Source organism: Paralichthys olivaceus, chromosome 11 (assembly GCF_024713975.1).
Source record: "Paralichthys olivaceus isolate ysfri-2021 chromosome 11, ASM2471397v2, whole genome shotgun sequence".
Taxonomy (NCBI): domain Eukaryota; kingdom Metazoa; phylum Chordata; class Actinopteri; order Pleuronectiformes; family Paralichthyidae; genus Paralichthys; species Paralichthys olivaceus.
Window position 1 is genome coordinate 2,581,077 of NC_091103.1, and position 19,769 is coordinate 2,600,845.

The 19,769-nt window shown below is 42.0% G+C and overlaps 1 protein-coding gene across 4 annotated transcripts in view; it reads right to left on the minus strand.

The window, feature by feature from the left end:
• Positions 1-19,769, minus strand: part of bcas3 (BCAS3 microtubule associated cell migration factor) — a 258,376-nt gene that overhangs the window by 191,385 nt on the left and 47,222 nt on the right. For all 4 annotated transcript variants that reach the window (XM_069533987.1, XM_069533988.1, XM_069533989.1 and 1 more), the window contains exons 14-15: positions 13,434-13,567; positions 8,967-9,288 (exon numbers count right to left, since the gene is read on the minus strand). In XM_069533987.1, the coding sequence (XP_069390088.1) occupies positions 8,967-9,288; positions 13,434-13,567 (456 nt within the window). The remainder of the gene's footprint in view (positions 1-8,966; positions 9,289-13,433; positions 13,568-19,769) is intronic.

The following is a 19,769-nucleotide window of genomic DNA, read 5'->3' on the forward strand; positions in this document are numbered from 1 at the left end:
AACATGCACACGTTTGTACATGCAGAATGTCAAATGTGACACATGTGTATATGTATATATATACTATATAAAATATATTTATTTATTATATAAAAATCTTTTTCTAACAGAAGTCAAACATGTTGTTGTTGTTTTTGACAATTAAACTTTAAGATTTGTCAAATAAAAAAAGAATGTGAATGATTTTAGGTTGATTTAATATATATATTATATATCGAAGTGTTTTTTTTTTTTATCATGTTCATTGTGTTTTCAGAAATAAGGATTTAAATTAGAATGATACCACAGGAAGCAGAAAGCTTCTTAAATATGTCGAGGATGTTTTTTTTTGTTGGACAATAAAATAATGGCCTCAGGCTCATCTTAAAATAATAATAGGAGCAGTTTGTACGATATTTTTCAATTATTTCATGTGGACGCCAGATGTCAAACAATAACACATGAAGCATGGCAGCAAAAAGAAGATGCAGACGATGACAACATTTGTTTTTACTGCAACACAAGAAATTCATGTATTTTGTGTGAAACAATATTTTGAATGAACAATTTAGGGATCACTGCTTTTTAAAAAAAAAAAATATATATAAATTATAAGTGAGGCTCAAGTCGACGTGTGTGCCAGTGAGTGTTTGAGCTTAATGAGATGAAGCCTCCTGAGCCGACCTCCCTGGTCAGACAGCAGAACGGCTGCGTCCGTCTGGGTTTAACTGCAACTCCTGTTATAACTCAATGCTCCGAGAGACAGCAAACAATAAGAGAGAGAGAGAGAGAGAGAGAGAGAGAGAGAGAGGAGATAATGACCAGCCTGTGCTGATGTCACAGTCACGTCCGACGATGTGTTTCTGAGCAACTGCATGAAAATCATCAGGTCAAATATTCTACCACTGACGAAAAGTGATGTTCCTGCAGAGGGAGGTTGGCTCTTCTCCTTCACTGGTATTTTGTTAAGTATTCTATCACAGCAGCTCCATCTGCATTAATAATCAAACATCACACAGCCATGTCGTGTTCTACACTGCACACACACACACACACACACACATATAGATCTGATTTAATTCCTCCATTTCAAAATGACGCTGATCTAATGCTGACTGACTGACATCACAGTCACATGCAGCTGTGACAGAAGCTCCATCTGAGAAACCAGTAACAACGACGACGAGGCCACTTTGATCCGAAATTAGCCGTCTGAGTTTTGACAGCACCCCAGTCTAAATAAATGACGTGTCAAAAACACTTAGACGTGACATGAGTAAACAGGAAATGGACAAGGTTTCTGTTCAGGGTCGCAGAATGTAAATCCATGAGGTCACTGCTCAAATATTATTAAGATAATAATCTGGTAATCTGCCTTTACTAGAACTAAATCACATTTACCCTCGAATCAATTCCTGTAACAGAAATACTTTTGGTTTCAGTTCAGATTATCTGAGGTTTCTATTAAGGAGAATATGTCTTTGACTAAATGTGTATGAATGTGTTTCACAGACACACTGGTGACTCACGGGAGTTGTTAACACATTGCAATGAGCAACATGCAGGAAATTAAATTACACGAGGAAAGCCGAATCTATATTTAGTGTTGTTTTCAAACATTTTATAAAGTACAAGGAGTCAAGTTTGTGTTGTATTTAATCTACAGTGTGTCTTTAACAAACGATAACTTGCTATTGGAGCTGTTCATTCCGATAAATAGTGTAAAATTAACACTTCTCACGAGTCAGGGACACGCACACACACACAAAAAATAAATAAAAGTGAAATGAGAGTAAAACAAAAACACGTAAAGAGGATCCACACGTGGCGCAGCACAAAGGCGGGATGTAAAGCCCATTGATTGTGTGACAATGGAAGGCTTTGGCTTTTCAGAGTGTGCACTTTTCACATGGCAGGCAATAAGCTGGAAGCCACAAGTGCGTCTGTGTGTAATGGCAAGCCAGCTTTATTTCTTTATCTCTACCTTACAATTTTGCAAATCAAATAATGATGAGTGCAGCGGCAAGCACCCGGTGTTAAGAGGGTTTAGTGGTTGTGGAGATTGAGTTATTAGGGTCCATATAAAAAGGACAGAGGCCTCTGACGGAGCACGACTGCCAGCCAAGATACATATTCCTCGCACTGTGTATTTTTGGTTGCTTTAAAAGCCCTAAAAGTACAGGGGAAGGCTAATTTTCAGGGTAAACAGCTTGTTCGATTGCAGTGTGGTTTTGCGCTGAGTTCTCCGTTTACTGACACAAGCCGAGCTGAGCTCTGGCTCCTCTGCCGACCACAGGGAGAAGCCTACCGGAGGAAGGGGAAAAAAAAAAAAAAAGAGCTAAACAAATAAAAAAAAAAAACAAGCTGCGAACGTGAGTTTACCTTTGAGGGCAAGAAAACTGTTAAATCAAACGTAGAGAGTAATGTTCCAACCCTAATCCTCTTCACTGTGTGGCAGGTTGAGGGAAAAATGCTTTTAAAGAACATCTCCTCCTCTTTAGAAAGCTGTTTACCATTTCCTGTTTCCTGCTGACCAGTAATCTAAAGGTTAAATTATTGAGGATTTGACTGTGATGCTGGATTCTGTGCCAAATACAGTAAAGCAATTATCAGAACAATCACTGCTGAGGGTTAAAAAAAAAAAAAAAAAGAAAGAGAGAAAGCAGTTTTAAAAAAAGTAAATTATCTGAATGTTACCATCCACAGTAAAAAAAAAAAAGAAAAGAAAAAAGCTTTTTCAGTTTTTCTACGTTCCAAAAATAATACCAAAAAAGGGAAGAAAATGCCAGAAAGAAAAGATTGTGACTATGAAGTCTCTACATACTACACAAAAGCTTTTTTTTTTTAACAGTGTTTTTTTTTAAAAGAACTCCAAACAAGGGCTGCAAGTTGTTTAAGCTGGAGGAAGTGACCATTCATAAAAAAAAAAAAAAAAAAAAAAAGATGGAGAAATGTCTCTGTTGTTAGATTTGCATCAAGGCAAAAACCCTCCACAGCTCAATCTTTACAAGTGCTCTCCCCTCCGCCTCTGCCCCGCTCCTCCCTCTGCTCGCTGCTGGGAATCCTGACCACACAGCACCACATGGAGGACGACTCTGGTACTAAAACACAGGGCCGCCACTGTCACTGTGGAAAAACTGCCTTTACATAATGTTTCATCCCAGTTAAACTGAAATATATGAATACTAGTGTCTTCCTGTATTTTTACAAATTATTCCACAAATTTATATTTTGGCTTCTCTGACGGCTCCTGTTTATTTAAAGCTGAGACACAGAAGCACGATACAAATGTCTGAAGTCAGTGGTTAGTGTGTGTGTGTGTGTGTGTGTATGTATGTAAGATGTATGACAAGGTCAAAGAGATAATGTGTTAAGCCACAGAATCCTCAGTGAGTTCTCACTGGGTTTTTATTTCATGAAAAACTACATTATAGAAAATCAGCAGAGCTTCAATGAAAGAACATGTGATAACAATATATTGAGCTGAGTAAGCGGCGACTGGTATAAACTAATGACGAGCACTGCTCTGAGGTCAGATTGATTTAATACCTTTTGGCCTTAATGCAGTAAAAGTTGGATTGTCCAGAAAAAATTGATGCATTCATTTTAATATTACATTTTTTTTAATGATAAAGAATTTATATTTGAACGTTAAATGCATTTATTTCAGTTTCAACCTAAAGTAATTATGGTCTAAAGTCCTTAAAGTGCTGAAGAAGGAAAGAAAGAAGGAAAATGTCAACATCTACAATTCTAAGAGGACTGAGTGAACTTTACCTGCTGAGGGAGCTGATACTGTCCGGTTACACGTATGTACATGTATATATGTATACAAACACCGAGACATGTAAAGTAGAAGACAAAGACAAAGTTAAGATATAAAACAAGGTGCAGATTTGGGTCTGCGGTGAGAACGCTGGTTCGGTGTGACTCAGTTCTGGACGCTAATCCGCGGCAGACAGCTCCTCACGATGACTGAAATCTGAACGAGTCATCGATCTCGCAGTTTCATACTGTTTACACATGTGTGAAATTAAAACATGCTAAACTGCTCTGCTGAAGCCATCCAGTGTCTGTGTGAAACATTTCAACATCTCTGACCGTGCTCTGTAACTGTTTAACTTACAGTAACTATACTGTCAAAAACAAGGTCAGAGCGAGGCCAAGTACATACGTGTCACACGCCAGCAGTTATGAGGTAATGTTTCCTTGGCATCGACCACAGCACAGCATTGGTGTTTTTCACCACAGGACGATGACTGACGAAGGGGAGCGTTGGTGGGAGGAGGGAGGCGAGATAAAACAAAAGTCCAAACCCAAATAAGCAAGCCGTCAGCCTCTAATAGCAGAAAGGAAGTGTCCCTTTATCAACATGTGAATTAACAGTTTCCCGTCACACCTTGTTTTCTGCCTCCCCCTCTCTCTGAACCAGCGCCAGGGCCCAGATGGCCCTATGATCGGACCACCAGGGCTTCAGCTCGGTGAGGAAACAAATCTGTTGCACTGACTAATAGCTTCGTGTTGATGTTTTACAGTTGGGAAGTGTGTGACCAGCGCCGTGTGTACACACAAAAGTCACCCATGCATGTTGAAAAACGCCACATGGGACATTTACGCCAAACGTCAGAACTGCCGTACATAGAGGTGTCCCAGAAAAGGACAGAATTTAACGGTCCCTCACAACGCAGGTTTGAAAAAAATCAGCAGATAAAAGTTTCACATCCGACGACAGCACTCAAGGGCAAAGTGGAGCCCTCGAGAGCGAAATATGAACTCAGGTCAAGTGAAGAATCAAAGATGGTTTTTAGATTATTATGATCAAGTTGCTGAAAACCTGTGTGCAGTGCAGAGAGCAGCATTATACAGTGCTGTGGCTGGATCTGAAAAACATCTGAATAATAAAACTCTACAGTGGCTGCCATGTGCCTGCTATAGCCTCAATAACCTCTGCCCTGTGCAGAGAAACTGCACTCACTAATTTAGCCTTGTATGCACTGGGCCGCAGACAAACCACATTTTACAGTGTGGGACGTTCACATTATGGGTCATCACCTCAAATCACAATACATTGATCACACAGAGGAAAAGCCTGGAGGAAAAAGAAGTTGGGAGAGAAAAGGGACGCAAATAGCCTTTGCAGATTTTAACAGTGACAAGAAGACGGCCAATTGCAGCCTCTATTTTTAGGTGTGCCGGCGGCCTGGGCTGGCAGCTTTGAGAAGGATGTGTACTTTTCTACAGTTCCTTCCCAAAAATCAATGCTGTCCTCACTGGCGACAATCACAGAGCAGCTGTTGTGGCTAGGTGGCCCGGCCCCCGGCTTGCCTCACCCTGCCCGCTCTCTGCCAGCCACACAAAACCGCCCTCACTGCCCAAAATTCACACCCGACTCGCAAAAACCAGCGGAAGCCGGAAAACAAAAGCAAATGCGACTCCAGTGTGTTTTGCATCCGGTGAAAACTGCTCAAATTATGGAGTTTTTATCAATGCTGGTGGCGGCAGCAGTTGAGGGCTGGTGCATTTCTAAATTTACATGTGGCAGGATGTGTTGGAGCCGATTTATCTTCCAAATAACAGACACCAGGAGACCTACATGACCTAACCCCTCACAGAGCTCCCTGGTGAACTGTTAATGACCCACTGTGCTGTGTGCCTCTTCTTACTGTTGCTCCGTGTAAATACATGGCTGCTCTTGAGGGTGACAATCATCTTGTTTTGGTTGGTAAGAGTTTAATTTATTATCCGACGCACGACAAATCTTGCGTTTGGCTTTAGATTACTGCACTTTTTTTACTCCACAATACACTCTGTGAATGTAAAAATGTAAAATATATATAAAACGAACTAAAAGGCTTAAAAAACTAATCGCACCAATTTCAACGAAACAAAACTCCGAGCAGGATTTACACTTTGTGTAAAGGCCATAATAACAGATCCATGCTTTGATGCATTACACATAAAGCTATGAGGGGACGGGACGCTGCGACGCTGGTGTAGAAGTGCTGTAAATAACATCCCGTGATCCCTGCAGCGGAAGAAATATGTTACTTCCTGCCTCTGTCTGCTGAAAGTGTCTGTGCAGAGAACCTCCCGCTGCGTCGTGCATGTGTGAAAAGCAAACTGCGGATTAAGTCTGGACCCAATTCTCCGGATTTTACGTGCAGGTCACGTTCGAATAAACTTTTAGTGTCCCTAACTTGCAGGGAGAAGTGAGTAATAAAGGTCGGAGGGTTGTGAAAACCTGTGTGTACATTACAAGCTCGTTGCTGCGTAAATTGTGGAATTCATGACTCATTACGTCCTAGATTCAGAATTAATTAAAAGACAAGAAACTGAGCTTTGAATTTTCTTACCCTGGTCTTCTTTTACCAACTTGGCAGTTTATCAGCTAAACCTAGAGCTTATACTAATAAACCTTTTATTGAACTACACTTCCATAATGCACGGATCAGCTATACTATATTAAACATTAAACACAAGCCCTGAATCACACTTTATTCTGTTTGTTTCTGTGGTAAAGAGCTTTTTTTAATGAGCAGGTGCTTTCAGAAACATGTATTTTGTCATGTTAGAGTCTCATTTTACAAAAAAAAAACCACGGTCAGTGTAACATGTTGAACTTTAGACACGGGGGGGGGGGGGGGATTAATACATGAGACTGTAACACTACGAGTACACAACATGTGAACTATGCCTCATAGTTCACACAGTAAGGGACTTTTTATCAGTGAGGTAGTGTCCGTATGGTTTGAATTAACACCTGGATGAAAGCGGTGTGAAACCTGACTTCAATTTCCTGTGGACTACACGATACACTGCAAGATATTAAGAGTTATGAAAACCTTCAATTTGCTCCTGAAGAGTCCAAACAACTCTTCACCACTGCTACTACAACTGTGATCTTTGATTTGAGCCTTTTCAGATTTGAACATTAAAAACATTAAAAGTCTCATAGATCGTTTATCCACATCGAGTGTACGTACACACACACACACGCACATGCACACGCACTCAGTGAGGTATCACTGTGAGGACTAATTGTTGACAGGTGGCCCTAATGCCCTCCTTTGAAACAAAAGTGTGATTTACGACCACGCTCCTCGAGACCCTGGCTTTCAGCGCTGCTACTACAAACTTATCTTTCTCTCCCTGGGCCTGCCGCCCTCCTCCCCTTCGCCTGCTCTATCTCTCCTTCATTTTTCTCAATTGCACCTCATTACTTTGCTCACTCACTTTCACCTCCTATACCACTTTGATGTACCTGTCCCTCTCCGTCTCTCATCACAGAGCGGTGACGCTCCAAAGTCAGACATCCTTTTAATGTTTGATGGCCTATTTTTCACTCGCAGTGTGGAGGAATGTGTGTGTGTGTGTGTGTTTTAGTGTCGGGGTTACAGAAGGGTTTGGGTCTAGACAAGGAAGACAGGAAGGAAATAGGAAGCGGGGGTGCCATTTTTCAAGAGTGTGTATGTGTATGTGGCGGGGGGGGGTGCAGGGCAAATTCTGGGGGCAGGCAATAACAATATGACTTGACCCTGACCCCACCCTGATCCCAGCATCTTCTGTCACCTATTTGGGCCCGTGTGAACCCTTCCAGCCTGAGAACAGCTCATGGGAAAAGTATATTTTGGTCATACAAAGTTTTCTATCACGATTATTTCATATTGCAAAAAAAAAAAAAAAAACAGAACAGTAATTTGTTTTCTTACACAGCACCAGCAGTGGTTTTGAAAACTCATCTAAATAATAGAAACATTTTCTGACACTCTCACTCTGAATTGTTAGAGCGAGAGTTAGAAATCTAATTTCCACTTCTGTAAAACATAGAAAAAAGCTTAAGAATATATTCTACTACAATATGTTAAATCGGCGTCTGGTCAAATTCCAGTTATTTGGTTCTCTGAAGTGTTTATCAAGTTCTCCACCTGACCCTACCAAAGCTCAGGGATTTTCTTGGAAACCCGTGATTAATGAGAACTGTGATATTTTACACTGAGTAACACCTCTGGGGTCAAGCGGTGCAGCTGACACAAAGTGTGTGTTTACCAGTGTGTGTGTGTCTATGTCAGCTAGGGACACACAGACAGTGCGAGCTGCCTGCAATGGTGTTTGACAAACAAGGTTGTGGCAGACAGATCAGAGTCCCTGGAAAAGAGCTACTGAGATTACCAGTCACTGGAAACACACACACACTCGCACAGACACACACACGCTGGTGAGATGACTGTACACTAAATAGAGCTACACATACATAAAGACTCTCGTTTACAACGTACGAACTAGACCAACTCAAAATAAATGCTTTCAATGACTCTATTGACGGTGTGAAGTTATGGTGGATCTGAACTGTCAGCTGGTGATAATAAATCTGAGCCTTGGATCCAGAACTGTATTAATACAACTGTGAATAATTCATTTCAAAAGGTTTTTTTCAGTTTCATAACAAGTCTAGTGTCGGTTCCATATCATTGCTGCTAATCTCTCCAATGAGGACTGTTAGTCAGATGTAGTAAACCATCACAATGCGTCACCTGAGGCTCCTGAGTTACAATGAGACAATTCACGCTAGCTTCTGACTTTTTATGACCCAATAAACCATGAATGAATCTGGCGAACAGCCAAGTTAATGTTCAGCACAACAAGGCCAAGATATCAATGTCTCCAATACGATTTCTGCATGTCTGAAATCAGTTGATGAAACTTTTAAATGTTTATATTTGACCATCGGTTGTTCTGAACACACGAATCCCCGCTGAACATATTTGAAAATATATATTTTACAGAGTCAATGTGTGAAATTAGGTGATGACTCTACTGTCACAGCTAAATGACCACGGGGAGTATTTTGCAAATTATGAGGAGGTGCAGTCGTTGCTGTCTTTCGCTAGTTTGGTAACATCAGGACTGAAAATCATTTTTTCCATAATCTTTCTATCTTTCTTTCCATAATTCAAGATTCTAGAGACACACAACATCAGTAAACCCACCGTGCAGTGGAGACCCAGAGGGGCTGCTGGACAGGCCTGGTATGGGACTACAGCGTCCCCCTATGCCTCCTCCTCCGCCCAGGATACAACCACCTCCTCCGATGCCTCCTCCTAGCGCAGCCGCCCTGTTCAGCTCCTGCTCAATCTCCTCCAGGCCGGCACTCTTTTGAAAGCGGGACATCCGGTTGACAACCCGCGGGGACATGTGTGTCCGTGCACAGGGTGCACCACCGTAGGGGTTGATGGGAAAGACGTGGGTTGTGCCGCGAAGGGTGCTGATTGCTACCCAGCGACTGTCCGGGCTGAAACAGATGTCCTGGACCTGGACAGAGACAGAACAGGTACAGAGATCAGAGGACAGAGGGTGGCTATAGGAGGAGGATGAGAGAGAGAACGTCCAGAACTGACACTCCTTAACTGAAGATCCATTGCCTGAACTTGTTGATGTTAAAGTTCTCGTTTACAACCGATGAGATTTAGTAAAAACGTGTAAGAAAGACAAATGCAATGCATGTTCTACAAATAAGCATCTGAAAGGAAACCACAAGAGTCTGGGATTATAATTCCGAGCTAGGTTTCAACTCATTGTTTGCAAATTCCAGTATAGATGACTACACTTTCCCTGGCAGTACAATTGTAACCAGCCTTCGACATGCTCCCTTATGCTCACATGTTTGGTCCAGATTTGGTTTTGGCAGCTCCATTTAGCTTCTCCACACCGCCATGTTGTCCAGAAGTGAAGTATTTGAAATCAGGCACAAACCTTACCGTATCATTTTCTTCACTACTCAACACAGAGAAATATGCACAATGGGAATAAACAGCATCGAACTTTAGTGTTTATCACACAGATAAACACATTGTTCGGAGTGCATGACAAAAGTTAACCAGTGTGGGAGGATTGGACAATAGCTTTTGGCAAAGGTGATAATGTGCTGTGAGCTTGTTTGGTAGTACAATAGATGGCTAAGAAAAACTAAAGAGCTGCTGGCGTCCTTTGTTGGTTTGGGAGCAGACACTTGGGAAGATAGGATCTCTCTGTGCATGTTTGACATGCAGGAAACCAGACAGATAGGCTGCGAGAGACAACACAAGCAAAGGAGAGCGGGAGAGAGAAAATGAAAAAGCACAAAGGACCGAGGTGACATACCGCTGATGTGAACAGCATCCATCTTTCGACATTAAAGAGACGGCTTAAAAGTGGACGGGACTGGAGAAAAATGAAGGGAAAAGGTCCAGGAGAAAGTGAAGATAAGGAATGTCTCCTCAGCCTCCTCAGCCAGTAAGACAGTCCTGCGGTCAGACAGACAGCTCTGTACCTGCGGGCCTTTCTAATCTTTTGCCAGGTCAGACGAGGTAATTGTCCCCAGCAATGACAGTTAATGGGGTATCCTCTGCATACCAGACAGTTACTTTACTTCACAAAGATGAGTGAAAGAGGAGGCCTGACCTCTGCTGTGGCAGATTAGCGAAGCCTTGGGGATGAGAAAGGGCTACTTTGTGTGCTCCGTAATTGGCCATAATTGACCTGTCAGAGCTCCCACTGTAAATGGATGAGTTGACTTTAGTGTTGAATTATCAGGCAGGGGGGTTTACCTGAAGGACGGCTGTGATTGTACAGTCATAGCGTTGCCATGCAGGATATAAAACAGTGGCCAAATGTTATCTTTAAAAGGTGGAATGTAAGTGCATTCAGTCACAGGCGTGCGTCGGTGTGGAGGTAGCATTCCGGAGAAGCTGGAAGACTTTGTAGACCGTGTTTCCGATGGCATCCTTGACAGTCAGGGTGATGCCAAGGAGGCGTGTTTAATGTGCCCAGCTATGTCTGTGACACCAGCTCTGTTCAACAGACCAGAACAAGAATGTGACAACGATGGACGGACGGAAAGACAGACACGGGCAAACTAAACTCAAGTGTCTGCAACACAGCGTGGATAGGGATGTAATCAATAACGAGGAAAGTCAAACTGGGATTTCGTGGTTGTCTGCAGCTTTGATGCTTTGCTTCATATTGTTTGACAGTTTACTTTCAGCAGGGCAGATTTTGGTTTGGTCAACATTTCATATATAAACGAGACTAATTTTGACTAATAAATACCAAATCGCCAAGACCATGAATTGAATCTATAAATTCCAACTTTTGATCAGTTAAAACCAGAAAGAGTAGCAGAGATAACAGTGACGGCTTTAAAATAAGAAGTTTGGGTTTGTGAATGTATAAGGATATTCCGATATTTTAACATTCTAGGACTGAAGCGGTCAGAAGTTCATATTTTGTGCCAATAAGTTACAATGAAGCCGTTTTCAAACATGACCTCCGGGTGAAATCCAGAGAATTGGCAGGAGTTTATCCATAGTTTGCGCTTCACACATGCACAACACGACGGGAGGTTCTCGGTAAAGAAGCGACGGCATGTAATCCACTTTTCAGTTGAAAGGTGGAGCCGCCGGGTTTTTTTAGAGATTGGACAAACTGTTGACTCATCAGGGAACAGATTTCTAAATAGCCATAACATGACTAGAACTATTATTATTTTAAGCATATTAGTGATACAAACTTCTTCTTTGTGACGTTTTACTACTTTACCAAAATTCAGAAACCAACCTAGGTTTCTTTAACGTCCTACGTGGTTTGAAATGAGGTTCTTACAGTAAAGCCAGTAGCAGCCCAGTTACGTATAAACGCACTGATGCCATTGGCCTTGATAAAGGAATCACTGGAATCACACCTGATGCTGAACGGCTGCAAAGCTTAGCAGAATCACAGTGCCATCGTTCTAACCCCTGGGACTAGAGCTCTCCAGTTTGGCCGAGCTCATCCACATTCTGGTCCTCATTCAGCCCCTCACAGCTGTTATCAGCTCCAGGTCTGTTTACCTGGCCTCGGGTCACTGACAGCCAGCCGCATGTTTGGCCACTGGAGACAGATAAGGCGTCTCTCCACCCACCTCACTGAAGACTTTATCACTCTCCAGTGTGTGTCAGAGTGTGTGTCCGTGGGCGTGTGTGCGTGTGTGTGTGTGAGTGTGTCGTGATAACCTCTGGCCCAAGCACTAGGCTAAGGCCAGCATTCACTGTTTACAATAGGTCGGATCAAAGCAGGCTCAGTGTGCAGCCGGTCAGCGGACCTGGCGTTCGGTCATACATTAACTACAGGCAGGCTGTGAGAGTGTGTGTGTGTGATAGTGTGTTTTCCCCGTCAATAATCCTGAACCGAACAAGGCCTGAAGTAGTTTTGTTGAGTAAGCATTTCTGACTGCAAAGTTTCAGCAGCACAGAGAAGTTCAAAGCAGGTGCAAACTATCTTCTTAGAAGATGAGGACAGCATTTATATAGAGTATGAATATTTTTTTAGTTCATGAGGTCTTAAAAAAAAAAAAAAAAAAACTAGTAACCTGATGATCTAATAAATAAATTCCCCTGGTTTTACAACCTGTCAACAGTTGCCATGTAGCAAAAGCAGATGTCAGGTTAATGTGATTTTTAAATGTCAGTTAAGTCAAGATGGAGCATACATTTATATGCAAGGTTTAATTTCAATGAGATTAGAAATTCATTTGAATCACAATCTTTCTATTTGTCCGAACCCTCTTAGAGGCACTCTGAGTAAAAAAACAAAAACAATTACAGTTTGTCTAGACTCACATATGTCGTGAAGACTTTTAAGGATATTAAATAAGAGGTTGATTAAGTTCACAAGGACAGAAATGTGTATTGAGAGGTCACCGTTACCTTTGACCTTTGTCCACTAAGTTATTTGAATGATTACTTCAATTATACAGTTTTCCTGATTTGCATCATAATTCATACTCAGACTAAACAGACAAACAAGTGTTGTCTCAATCACTCAGGGTTTTTCTAATACTGCATACAATGTCCAGCTGGGTGAGAATAGAAGCCAGCTGTGTATGGGGAAGTTGGACTTTATTGTTTAACAACTCTTTGTAGAGGAGGTTTTTAGCAGGAGGCTAATTATCCACAGAGGTCTACCCGTCTCCAAAACAAAAGAACTCAGTGATGAAATCCGGAACAATGCTGAATAAAACAGTTTAAAATCTGTTTGTTTGTTTGTTCTTTTAGGTTCTTCAGCAGGACGTCAACACACGACATCGGGAGGGGTTGTGGTTTGTTAGCTGAGCTCCCGCTTACGCTTAAAGAGTTCCTTCAGTGTTCATTGTTCAAGAGATATTTAATAGAAGCCAAATTATCCCGAGAGCTCTCCTCCTCTCCAAAACAAAACTGGTGATTAAATCTTGTTTCTCTGACGCTGTTGAGATGCAGGTTTCGATCTGACATTTCATAATATCATAGCAAACCTATTTGGAAATTTAAGTTTAAGTGAAAATTTTGCTGCATCAGCTTGTTAACTGTAGTCTGTGTGTGTGTGTGTGTGTGTGTGTGTGTGTGTGTGTGTGTGTGTGTGTGTGTGTGTGTGTGTGTGTGTGTTTGTGTGTGTGTGTTTCAGACCTTGGCCTCAGTTTCCCCACGATGCAAGGTATAGAGATGGTGAACGGCACTCTGTGAGGACGCCCATGGGTGGGTGAGGATCTGGAAGACGTGAAAATCATGGCCTAGAGTGTCGGCGGTCACCAGCAGCAATCCTACAAAGAAAATACAGTCATCAACATTGGCAATCCTTCCCAGTATTAAGAGGTTATCATGCAAACACCAACTTGTCTTGATTACTTGTCTTAATTGGCTCTTAACTACACCATGAAGGTCATTTCAAATTGGGCTCGTAAAACCACAAATTTATTTGAAAGTTGCAAACTTGGTGAGTAGAGTTTGAAAGACCTAAAAGTCAATTTGAAAACATTATCATACGAAATCACTGGGGCAAAATTAAATAAAAAGAAAATACCCACAACATTACATTGGCTGTTAATGTCAGCATCGTGCAATGAGAGCTGAATCATTGAAACAACAAACAATCACTTACAAAAGTAATATCTCATATCAAAGAACTCAAAACTGATGTCCACTTAATTTGTTGATTCAAATCAGTGGGGTTTGAGACCACTTACTCATTTTGACTCATCTTTACATCTTCCAATGCTACTTCCAGTCGTTCAGTAGAAACACTTTAATTTATTTAATTGAAGTTAAGTCCGGATTAAACAAAAAAATTCACAGTTGACTTGAGAAACTCCAAATTGTGCCAGTGTGAAGTTTCCGCCGATATGCTGCTAAATCGATACAAAGTGGGGCCAACCAAAATATTTAAACTGTACTTTACTCCGGCAGCTTACATGAAGGCAGCCAACACTACCAACTGTGCAGGACACAAGCTAGAAGTCATGACAGAATTACCGTGCCTTTAAAACAAACAAACCAGGCCATTAAAATAAAACCAGCTATCGTTTGCTGCTGTCATAAAATGCAGCCTTCCCTCACATGGCAGCCCGGTGTGGTTAAAATCACGGCTTGAGTCGTGTGCTTCTTCAAGGACAGACAACTTGATGAGTGTCTCTAAAAGAGAGAATCTATGTCCTCATGCATCCGTGTATGGTCACGGGTGTGCGTGTGTGTGTGTGTGTGCGCGCTAGTTCAGATTCACTGACATACTTGAACCTCAGCTCAGCACAAGTGTAACCCCTACTGACAGGCCCATTCATTTGGTCCCGTTTTATTTGAAGCTCATCAAACTCCAGAAAGTATAGGCCCTCACCATAAACAACATGCTCAACAAACCACACCAGAACAAACCCAGATCTAAACTGGCTCAACTGAGAAAAAAAGAAGCATTTCTTTTCAAAGCACAACCCAAAACCCATCCCCAGAAGCCCTCTGGATGAGATGTTACAAACAAATCTGTAGATCAGGCAGTAACTCAAAATGTTGGAAACGCATGGCTGATACAGAGTGTAAGATTTGAAAAATATGTCCAAACCTCTGCCTTTTTGACGACTCCCAGACATAAATGATATTAAAGTAATTAGTAATTTTCCTCTGAGTTTTTCCCCATGGAATCTTTTATGTGGTGGCTACAGTAGGTTTTAATTAGTGGCCGGGCTTTATTGGGTGGTATGTCAAATGTGAAAAGAGGAGGCTGGAATGGCACGAGATTAAAAGGATTCAGCAACACGTGCAAGGGAGATGGAAAACACTCCCTCTCTGGAAAAACAAGCCAAGGTTGCAACAAAATTTTGCACATTTATTCAGAGTTGAAAGGTTTCTTTTTTTAAGACTTGTGTATGACTGAAGAACAGTTATATTTAAAGATGATGAAGAGGTGGAATGAGGGAGGTACAGGGTGGATGAGCGATGGGGTCATGAAGATTATCAGAGGTGGAGGGAAGAAAGAGAAGCCAAGTGAAGTGTGCTTTAAGACAGTGGTTAGCTATTCATGCTGTATCAGAGCGACCAGAAAGCCAGAGAGCTAAGGCCCAGGGCCTGTAAACTCTTGAAAACCCACGCCCCAAATGAGGTGCCAAGCCACAAGAAGCATTTGCGTCAACTGGGAATACAGAGAAAAAAGGGACGGGGCCCTTCTAATTATAGAGTCTGGAAACGGAAGCGCAGGGTGATTAGGAGTTGAGGCGCTGCGGCCTGTTTATCTGGGAGCTTCCTCTCGATCTCAAACCTTTTCTCCCCTCCTACACCCCACTCTTTCTTTCTTCCTCCTCTCTGTGTTTTGGACGGGCCCCGCCCACCCAGTGGCTGGAGAGTCTGGCCCCTGGGGTTTCTGACAGATGAGACTTGGCCGCTGGTTTCAGGCCAGAGCCAGCATTTCTCTTCTGCTGATGGTAGAGTCTGGGCTCCAAAAAAGTAACAGCTTAGAAAGGCTGGACAGCTTTGTGAGTGCGAGTGCCCGAGCACTGGGGCTTTTGTGGCGTTGTTGAAATACAGAGGGCCTCACCGAGAGGCGTCAGTTGGTTAGCCCGCGGGAAGGCCAAATTAAAAAGTAGCTGAGCCGCATGGCGGGTGAAAAGAAAGGGTTTCGGGGAAACCAGAGGTTGGCCGGAGCAGGGTTTGACACGTCCTATTTATAACACCTCGTCCCAGGGGTTACAGTGTTATTTACGATGTTTTAGTACCGAAATCACTGGCACACGCACATAGACATGCGCTAAAGTGGAAGGGATGACCTCTAATTTGCCATGTGCGCGAGACATGCGTCTGTATGGGACATGAGGGAAGTGATATAATCATTTCCATAAATATCTGCTTTTGCTTTATGTTTTTTTTGTGGCCCAAAAATCTTTTTGTTTTGTTTTGCTGCAGGGTTTACTGTCCCATCTCTGACCATCCAAACACAAAACATCTGCTCAATCCCATTAATAGTGGGAGGATGTTTCATTTACAAAGTGGTTGGGCTAGCTTTATTCTTGACAAAGGCAGATGGGACAAGGGAGTAGAAGAGAGAGGGAGAGAGAGAAAAGCAGAGAAAGAAATGGAGAGAGCAACAAAGTGGGCGGTGATTTCCCTACTTGGCAACACAAAAGGCCACAACAAAACTAGTCCACTTTTTAATTAACAACACTGGGCTCCAAAAAAGCTTTGAAAATAGAGAAAATGTCAAATTATAACCATGTGGAAGACATAAAGCCTACAAGATGGAGTGCTTGGGGGATTCAGATAGCTTTACTGTTACCAGGATGCATAAACTTCAGAGCAAATTTGCCCAACGCACAAATGACAGACTATCCGTCGTAAGACAGGGCTTTGTCTTCATGGCTGCCTATTTGAGAATAAGGACAAGACTCCATGTGTCTCTCCCTATGTACTTGCACATATGTCAGACATATATAATATAACAGCTTCTAAAACGGACTCAGGCCGATTCATTCGCACACTTTCCTGTGTGGTAGATTTAGGTGAATACAATTTTATCACTCTTACAATCATAATAGTCAAATAATAGGCAAAAGAATTCTGTGTTGTGGTGAGAAATTGTGTTTTCGTCTGTTGTTTTATTCTTGACGTGTCTAGAATGTGATTAAAGTCACCGAACAAACTGAACTGATTGAAAACAGAGTAGTTTGGAAAGTATCAGGTCCCATTGTTCACATTGGCACATGGCAAAAACCAAGCCATGAAGAACTCTGAGATAAAACTGCAGCGCTATGAGTGTTCCCGGGAGCTCAATGGCCTCAATTATTATGAAATGGAAGAAGGTTTGAAACCACCACGACTCTTCCTGCAGTTGGCTGCCCACCCAACAACCCAATGATCACAGAGCTCTGCAGAGAAGGAAGAACCTATCGGAAGGATTACTACCTAAGCAGTGTTTCATCAACCGGGGCTTCATGGTAGCGTGGTTAGATGGAAACCACTTTGAATCAAAAGCACATGACAACTCACTTTGAGTTTGCCAAACAGCATTTCAAGGTCCAGTGAGCAGGATTTACTGACACACAGCGGTGGGGCTTCAGATTGCAACCAGCTTACTGACTCTCACTCCCTTACTGCGGCCCACCTGAAGACGACCGTGTCCTGTGTTACCTTTAGGTTTCATAACTGTGCCCAGTGATTCTCAGGTGATAACACATCACACATTATCATGATTATGTTCAATTACTGCTAATAGAGCCCATAAACTAGAGCATGAGGACAAGGAATCCCGGATATGGGACAAAAACTGAACCCCCAAACTCTATGTCTGGCGGACACAGGGGAACTGCTTATCACTTGGTTAATACCAACCTCACATTGGAGCATGGTGGTAAAACATGTTTTTGCTAAGGGGTAGAGAGAAGGGCAACATTCACCTTTCAACAAGACAAAAACTTAAAGCACAGACTTGATCCATTTTGTATTTTCATTATCAAAACTACTTTAAGATGAGAATTGAAAGTCTAAATGGACTGATGCTCTTCTTGCTTTCTGAAGATAACAGATTTACAAAAGCACACGTTGAATAATAATTGTTTACAGTTATTAAAGCACTAAACTTACAAAAGGACTTGCTCAGATCTGGAAACATGGCAATGCTGCTACAACAAAGCCACCAGGGCAGGAAACAAGTAATAGGACAAGGTTAAAACGAGGCAATCGCTTAGTGATAGTAGCTAAACAACTCTTGTGACAATGGCTTTAATGAAGAAGTTATTAACCATCCCTCCCTGCACAGGAAAACAGTGTGGCGATAACAGCTATGTCAAAGATTAATGCTGAACCAGGAAAGCAGCCTGCAATGTGATGGATGTTTACAACACACAGTTAGAGTATATTTGAATTGTGAGCTCTATCTTCCAATTACGTTTAATGACAGATGGCACTTTATTTGCTAACAACCGGTGTGCACATCTGACTGCTCGTGTTTCTTACCCGGGCTTCTTTTAAGCAACATTGTGAGATCACCTCGATCTCAGCAACTTCTTGTGCATCGAGACCACAAAATGACCAAAGCCACAGAGATGTCAAGGGTTAAACAGGTTTCTCCAGAAAGGAACACAGTGAAGAAAAAGAAGGTAGGAAGGAAGGAATGGGGTGGGGGTGGGGGTGCCGGTAAAGGGAGGGTGACGGCTGAAAAGAAAAACAGAAAAGAAAAAAAAAAACAAATGAGGGAAAAGGGGAAAGGTGCTTACGGTTCATTTGATGTACAGCGGGCTGAAACCAAGGGTTGTGTTATTCTGTGCACTTCACAGGCAGACCACCTGTGAGCACTTAGATATTAATAGATATGAAAAAGGTGTGTGTGTGTGTGTGTGTGTGTGTGTGTGTGTGTGTGGCTAACCTAGCTGAAAAGTTGCCATTAGTTTAATATTACTGTGTTGGAAGGCCAGCTCTTTTAACAGGGTAAAACTCGCCTGCCTTTTAAGTCATGCCGACATACATGGGGCAGGCACCGTATCGGTCAAGTTCACAAAGCGTGACTGCTCTCAGGGCAGAGCTCCGGGCTTGTTCACAACTCTGTTTTTATGGAGCATTTACATATTGGCACACTTCCTGCAGGAACTGTTGAAATGCGGAGAGAGAGAGAGAGAGAGAGGGGTTTTGATTTTGCCGTATACAACAGAACACCTTGCAAAGGGAGGAACACAGCCTCGGACCCAACTTCACCTGCAAGAGTTAGTCCAATAAAGCCACAATCCCAATTTACTGCTGATAATCCAAATTCCCAGTCAACCCTAATACTTTTATATTGTTTTTTGTCTGTGGTTTCACAACATTGGACAGACATGTTCTCACAGCAGCTTAGAGAGAACTTTAACACCAGGTCTCTTTTGATGCCATGCTTAAAAAGCCCCAAAACAAATTGCTCCCACCCACAATCTCATGATAAAGAAATCAGGACAATGGCGAGCACTTAATCTCCTTAGCGAGCAAACAAGCAGACAGTGAGGCTGGAGAGGTAAGCTCATTGCATTTGCATGGTCTCTTTTAAAATTCCCAGTGTTCATTTCTGTTAACTAATGGAATCCCTTTAAAGATTCACAGCCACCGGTCATAGGTAAGATTTCACAGTGCACCGATTGTCCTTTGGTTTAGAAGAGGGGGGGAAAAAAATGAATTGAGCTGTGTGTGAAAAAACAAATGAACCTGTAATTTCCCTTTAAGGTTGTGAGAGTAAATTAATTTAATTTGAATGTAGGTTTTTAAACAATGTCTGCAACTTTGTAGTTTCAAAACAATTGTTTTTAATGTTGATATTACTTTTTGTGAAAAATAAAAATTTGATAATGATAATATACCAAATGCCTATTATTTCCTTTATAGTAAAGTAACTGTATTTAGCATTAATAATAAGTTGTTTATTTAACACACTTGAATGTCTACATATACAGCATCTGTCAACAATAATGAGCTCTGCTATAGAGAGTTCCTTTGTTATTTAGTTTTTACTGTACTGTCCTGATT